At 37.9% G+C, this 7,416-nt stretch overlaps 1 protein-coding gene across 1 annotated transcript in view; it reads left to right on the top strand.

Moving 5' to 3' along the window:
* Positions 1–7,416, top strand: part of VPS39 (VPS39, HOPS complex subunit) — a 31,112-nt gene that overhangs the window by 3,683 nt on the left and 20,013 nt on the right. Inside the window, exons 2-7 of the mRNA XM_009277618.2 lie at positions 1,422–1,487; positions 2,821–2,885; positions 3,700–3,742; positions 4,787–4,881; positions 6,095–6,193; positions 6,884–6,976. Coding sequence (XP_009275893.1) covers positions 1,422–1,487; positions 2,821–2,885; positions 3,700–3,742; positions 4,787–4,881; positions 6,095–6,193; positions 6,884–6,976 — 461 coding nt within the window. The remainder of the gene's footprint in view (positions 1–1,421; positions 1,488–2,820; positions 2,886–3,699; positions 3,743–4,786; positions 4,882–6,094; positions 6,194–6,883; positions 6,977–7,416) is intronic.

Genomic DNA, 7,416 nt, shown 5'->3' with positions numbered 1-7,416 from the left:
GGTTTCCAGTGCTGTAACCGTGGTCGGCTAGTTTCTCGCTAAAAAGCGTTCCCTGTGTTTTGGGTAAACTTAATCTTGGAAAGCCAGTGGTACGTTCAAGTCTTAGGTTTAGGGTCTGTTTGCATGTGTTAATGGTATATAAACGTGGGTTATATTTTTGGGCATACTTGACAGTCAAGATTTTGGTCGGGTGATTGCACCAGCTGTTGTAATGACAAGGCTTGATAAGGCTTTTCAAACTGCTTGAGCAGTTCCCATCAGATGTACTACCATAGCACAAAATTGGTAATTTAAAAAACTCCAGACACTGTGGAACTGTGACCCCTTTAATCTGTCTTAAGAACAAAACTATAACCTGAATAGTAGTGCCACGTTTAAACATGGGTTGTTTGTGCTAAAGTTATGTAGCAGAGAAGATGTGAAGATAGTTTATTCCTGTGTTGAGGCTTTTATCTTTTCTCTCTTTGGAAGCATTTATTTTGCTGAAGCAGAAAAAAGCCTAAACCGACAGGCGTATGATGGTATGGTTGTGTAAAAGGAGGTGTAATTCTGTCTCTACAACTTTTCTACCAAATAGTGGGAAAAAGGTCTTGCAGGAAACAAGATTTTATTAAAATACAAGTATCTTTGGTAATGAGGGAGTACTAGATGTAGAAAGAAATATTTGTGTATGCTTCTTTCCTATATGATCTTCAGCAAGGAGGAAGAATTTCAGTCATATTTCACGACCCAATAAAGATTCTATGCCTTTTGTATGCTATAAATGCTGTAAATAGGAAGAGTCTGAAACTCTGCCACAGAGTTTGTGTATAAAAAGGTCCTCTCTTGTAAATCTTAAATGACTGGTCGTCCAGATAATTCGAATGTCATTTAAGCAAAGGTGCCGCTGTCCTTCCAGGCATAGCTGACTGTTTCAGAGAGTTCTTACAAAAACTTGACTATTGAAAAACAAACAAACCAACCCACATAGAACTTTTTTTTTTTTTTTTTCTTCCTGACAGTTCTTCCCATTATGTAGTGCTGTTCCTCTCTGGCAGATAGTAATGTCTGAAGAATAATTTATTGCCTCTTTTGATTGCACAAAAAATGCAATGGTTTGCTTCTTTACCTTTGTATAAGTGGGATATATCTATCTATCTATAAGTGGTTTGCTTCTTTACCTTTCTATAAGTGTACAAGTGGGATGTGACGTCTAGGCTATACTCTCTGTTTTACTGCTTTGATCTTTGGCCGTCCTCTTCTGAGAATGAAAGCTATTTCTGAGCACTTCCACCAGAGATATGACAGGAGACGTGTAGCCGCCACAGAAAGTCCTCTTTGGCATTTGAAACAAGTTTCGAAGTGTTCTGATAAATGTAACTTGGCTGGGGAGGGCAGTCTTTGTTGAAACTAATTAGACTCTTTTTCCCCTGTCTTTGTAGAGGAATGGCTTCTTGTTGGTACCAAACAAGGACATCTGCTGCTTTACAGGATCAGGAAAGACATAGGTAAGTTGATTTTAAGAATGGCACAAAAAGTTGATTACGTTATTTTTATTTCCTGCACTTTAAGAGGTTGTAGTGATGTTAACACAAGTGTGTTTAATTGCAGATTTTTTCCTACATAGTTTAATGAATATTTGTGTGGGATCTTTGGTGAAAGCGTACATAGCATTTATCAGATGTGTAAGAAAGATAGCAAGTAGTATCAGCCTCTTTTCTGTTTTAAAGTATGTTGTATATCAGGTCTCTCTATGTTTGAATTTATAGTAAGTTAGTGTAATTTTTGTGAATGCAGTGTGCACAGCAGTGCAACGTGCTAGTTGCCAGAGATTTGACGTTTGTCTTCTGTTAATGAAGGACTGGATTAGTGAAAGAGCAACTTTATTCAGTGGGTCCATGAGCATCAAGGGATGGGGAAGAGGGATCCCTCCTAACTAGTTCTGTCATGTATTTACTCTTCTCCCTGCCTCTTTGACAGTCATAAGTGTTCATAGTCTATCCTGGAGACGCCACAAATAGAACTATTCTATTTTTGGTTTAGTTAAAATTGATTTTCACTAAACAGATTTGTATTTCGCATTATCTGCTATTGTGTAGAAACTGATATTATTGAACACAGTAATGTAGTGTCGTGTGGGACAGGAAAGAAAAAACCAAACATCTGTTTCCAAGTTCATCAGCTCTCGGAAAGATGTTAATTTGTAGCTACTTGGATTCTAGAGATTGAATTCAGCTTGCTTTTTCTGAAACTTGTAGGCCATCTATTCCAATCAGAACATGCTAGTCTCGAGTTGCTAGTGTTTTATCTCACATGGTAAATTTCTCCCCCTTTTTTGCATCAATGCCAGGAGAGGTTATGTCATCAGAAAGTGTCTGTAAGTCTTTATCCCTAAAACTCCTTTTAAACCCTTGTGGTGTAGTGTTTATTCCTTGTCTACTTTGCAGTGATGTGCTCCCTAGCAATTTAAATTGCTGATATTTGATTGGTGTGGAAAAAGTGTTTATGGGTATCTTTGTATCTCTGGGTTTCAAAATACTTAAATATAATTTTTATAATCTAAAATTCCGGCAAGGCAAAAATGTAACTATTGATGGAGTCCTTGGATGGGTACAAGAAGTGTAATTTCAATTTTCACCTGACTATGTAGAAGACCTTCTGATGCATTTAGCTTTTAAGTAAAAGATAGCACAGATATGTTAGAAGAGTCATTCTTCTAGTGTTAAGTGGCCAAGTTTGCTTTCATAATTCTTTGTAACCTATTTAGTGTAAGATATATTCAGCCATAAATTTAAGGGCAACTTCAGTTTACATACATACTCTCTCAAATCTTTTTGGTAGGTTGCAATAGGTTTGAAGTGACACTAGAGAAATCCAACAAGAACTTCTCAAAAAAGATTCAGCAGGTAGGAAATAACATCTTTTTGATGTGGGGACAGTTTTCCAGTGTTTTAGCCAAGAAATGAAATATCAAATATACTTCTGGAATCTCTGCTAAGCTTAACAAAAAATTTCCCCAAAACTATAGATTCTTCTAGGGGCGGCACAGCCTGGTGTTTTTGCCCACTCTTCCCATAACAGGAATAAGCTTGGTTTGGTTGCTAAAGCAGAAAGCCAAGAATCGGAACTTACAGGTTTATTTTTGGCTTTTATGGAAATGCTGTTGTTCACGGTAAATCTTCAACTGCTCTGACTGAGAATATTTGTAAAAATGATGGTACTACACCAACAGACTGTAATATATAATTTCATTCTCGGATAAAATGCTATAGGAATGTGAATGTAATTCCTCTTATTTGGAATTTAGAACTAAAGTAACTGATTATCTACTGCCAGTCTTACTACTGTTTCATTTTTTTTGGAGAACTTTGGCTCATTGCTTTCCTGAGTATCAATATAAGCACTTACTTCAAAGATTATGCATTCTTTTTCAGCAACGCTCTGCATATCCTTTAGAGGTATTTCTGCACTAGTAACGTACCACTTGTTATAACGTTTTTTTACCAGCTTAGGTTGCAAGATGTATGTGCTAGCTTGTGAAAACTGGGTGTAAGTGAAAGGGGTTGCAATAGCTGGAGGAAGGTTGTGCATAGATAGCTACCTTGCTGTTTTCATTATTTTGAGAGTATGTAAGATGCATTTTCTTAGACTATCTATAATCAAGCCTTGTTCAGAGGTTTAGTTTATGAATGGAGTCACTAATAGAATTCTTTCTTTCAGATTCATGTTGTTTCTCAGTTTAAAATTCTGGTCAGTCTATTAGGTAAGTGAAGAAAATGTTACAATATTTAATGAGCTCTTCTCGATGCAGTTACTTGGCTGAACGTGGCACTCTTTCCACATACCTGCATAGTAGTCTAGTTGTTGAAAAGTCATTGTGTAGGATTTAGGCTTTTTCACTTTGCAGAGGAAGCATTATGCAGCATAGATTGAGAAGCAGCTTTGCTTGTCGTAAGCCAGCTTGGAGAACAAAGTATTAACGCTAAGTTTTGTGATTTAAAAATGAAAAAATACATACGTGCACTAAAGTGTGTGTGTATATACATGTGCATACATATCGTTTGACTGTATTGGCATGTGTATGTATACATACATGCATGCGTATGTGTGTGCACTGTATGATAGGGGCTAAAACCTCTGTCCAAACTTATTTGATGTATGAAACTTACTGTTGATGTGTTATACCAAATTCAGTTTATATGCAGATGGTGATCTTTTACCATCTTGTGGAAGATCTAAGTTTGCTTGTCTCTGGCTATATTTGTTTAACCTTATGATCTTCCTATGTCTTTTTTTGCTTATGTTGCTACTCCCTTCTTTATGATCTCCAAGTCCCGGCTCTTCCGACTCCAGCATGCGTAGATTTCTGCTGCCTGCGTCCTCGTGCGTACAAAAACTTGACCACAGCACCCTCCATTTGCAACCATTCACTTTCCGCTAATTTCAGGAGCCAGTTCAAAATGGTCTTTGTTCATATAATCTTCCATCATGAACTTGCTCTGCTCTGGCCTGTTTGCTGTCCCTTCCACTCCCACTTCCTCTCCTTGGTTAGCATCTGTTCTCAGTTCTGTCATGTAGTTTTACCAATGCTGGTGTTAGTCATCTTTTCCGCATTTATTGTCTTGTATTTGTATATGCCTTAGCACTTTTCAGCTTTTGAGAAAACATTCCTTTTCCTTTCTTGCAGCTCTTAGTTTCACAAGTTGTTCTTTTTCTGTAAATATAAAATGTGATAACTTATTTGAATTAGCAATGAGCTCTACATGTATTAAATACTGAATAATAATTGGAATTTTGTTTAAAACAGAAAATAACATTTATGTCCATGACCTCTTGACATTTCAACAAATCACCACGGTTTCCAAGGCAAAAGGTGCATCTCTCTTCACTTGTGATCTTCAGGTAAGAGGAGGAACACAATGGCACAGATGTCCTTACTGTTTGTAATAAGGTTAACTTTTTTGTGTCGCTGTATAGATTAGGTTTGTTAATTTTGTGTTACGTGCAAGTTGCTTGGGTACTAGTGCTTTTTAAAATTAGTACCTACTGGATGTTGAAGCTTTGCTTAAGGCAACAATTTTTAATGTAGTCACCTTATTTTTTTTCCTGTGCTTCATAAGATATCTTCCTGTGCCTGTTGTGATTGTAGCCTTTAACCTCCTGGTACAAAACTTCAGGGCACTTTTATCCTGTAGTAACTTCGACTGTCGTCTTCTTTTTGAAAGGTCCTCTTCAATATAAAAGCCATTCCCTTCCCTTAAATTGCCAGTGTACTAGCTCACAGTGGTTCTGTTCACCAAGCATCTCCATCACTGTTTTTGTTACATTCTTATTTCTGTTAAGCTGTATTGGCCCAAGGAGTCCCACAGCAGTTGTGGTAGATTCAGGCCATAAAATGGTTCCATAAGGTATAGCAATCTGTGGTTTATTAAATGACTCATTTCTGTCCAAGTGAGTTTCTTAGCCTACCCATGTCATTCAGAAACCTTATTCATAACCAGAAGAGATGGCTTAGTGCTCTTCATCACTTTTTATCTCTTTGCCCTATGGGAGGTTAGTATTAAATATTTTCTAATAAGTAGTTAGGGTTTTCTAGGTGTTAAAACTAGTGATGTCTTTCAAAGCACCTTTAAATCTGGTCATTCCAAAGCGCCTTATTGTTTGTGTGTACAGGCACTTAGCTTTGCTAGTATTTCTTGTCAGGAAACTTTTCCAGTAGGCTAGAATATTAAACAGCTATTAATGTTTTTATCAGTCTAACACATTCTTTGCATTGTTCCATTTCCTCCCCTCTCCTATACTGCATAGAGTTCAAGCTATTTATCCTAGTCTTCAGGGCTGGGCTGATAGCTCTCTGCTTATCTTCTGTTTGTGTGTGTGTGTCTTTGGTACTTTTTTTTTTAATTTGTATTTCCTGCCAAAGTTCATTTTTAAGTATCCTGACCCCCTTCTCTCTGTGCTTCCTTGTTTAGGGAATGCCCTTCTGGCATGGATGAACAAAGCTGCTCTTAAGCTGACAGCTTTGCTTCAGGCTGAGGATTCTTTTGGCCTTGTATTATCTTACTTGCCTCTTAGTTTATGAGTGCCTATGAGTTAGGCCTGTCTATTTTCACAGCAGTCAGATACAGGAGAAGAGGTGCTGAGAATGTGCGTGGCAGTGCGGAAGAAGCTACAACTTTATTTTTGGAAGGACAGAGAGTTCCATGAACTCCAGGTGAGTTGTGTTGTTTCTGTAGTCTAGCGTGTCTCAACAGGGAGAGTAGTTGCTCTTTACTGCTTGCTGTGCAGTCCCTATTACTCGGAGGCACTACTGACTTTCAGAACATTGTCTTCTGTTGGTTTTGCAGTGATTTAACAATGAAGCAGCAAATAAAAGTGAAAATACATGGTTGAAATCACAATTAATGGCATTAATACAGTTTCATAAATTAAATCAAAGGCTGTGTTCTATATTTTAACGTTCTGATTGTGGTACACGTGTAAGTCAGTGAGATGTATTAGCATGCAGCCTCTATAAATGTACACCTAACAATAACACTATGGAAGTGGGTCCACTTCTACACAAAGTTTTCCAGGTATGTCATTAAGTCAGAAGGTAGTTACTGACAGCAAGCACAGACAACTGCAGTTGTGAATACCAGAATGATAAAAATAACCAATGGAAATGGGTAGCGAATTTTTCAGCTAGGCTGCTCTTCTAGAAGTTACCAGCTAACTCAAAGCACACCTCTACTGTGCAGGAATCTAGCCTTTTAGTTGAATACTGCCATTCCTTGACCAGCAGAAGTTGGGCTTGTGTGGTGGGGAATACAGTGTCAACAACAGTCCTGCCTGTTACACTCTGTGTTGCCAGATTTGGCTTTTGCTTTTCTCTTGAAAAGCTGTTTTAACCTGTTTTCCTCAGGGGGACTTCAGTGTACCTGATGTACCCAAGTCTATGGCCTGGTGTGAAAACTCCATCTGTGTAGGCTTCAAGAGAGACTATTACCTGATACGGGTAAGACTGGGGTTTGGAATACGGTGTTTAAGAAGATTTGGATAGCAGTGGATGCTATGGAGGCTGCTCCTGTGCTCAGGGATTTAGCTAACAGACGTTTATGAAAAACAGCATCTGGTACTCTTGCTATATGTGGTTTTGGAAAGGGCAGTCTAAGTCTGTCCTTTTAAACTGATGTTTTGTCAGGAAGCGATCTTCTGTTTATCGCTGTTGAAACGAGCATTTGAAGCTCTTGCAGAAAAAAAGGCATCGGAAAAGATATATTTTGGTTTGGCAGCAGTCTGTGTAAGCTTGCATTTTATTTAATGTATTAAGAAAGGAGATAGCTCTAAAAGGGGAAAAAAAACCCCAAGAGTATTTTCTTATCTGGCAGACAGTGGAGCTTAACCATTTTTTCTTTTTTTGATTCTCTTGCTGAACTGTAATCGTTTCAGTTGGAA

This window comes from Aptenodytes forsteri, unplaced genomic scaffold (genome assembly GCF_000699145.1).
Source record: "Aptenodytes forsteri isolate BGI_AS27 unplaced genomic scaffold, ASM69914v1 Scaffold146, whole genome shotgun sequence".
Taxonomy (NCBI): domain Eukaryota; kingdom Metazoa; phylum Chordata; class Aves; order Sphenisciformes; family Spheniscidae; genus Aptenodytes; species Aptenodytes forsteri.
This window is presented reverse-complemented; position numbering and strand designations above follow the sequence as displayed.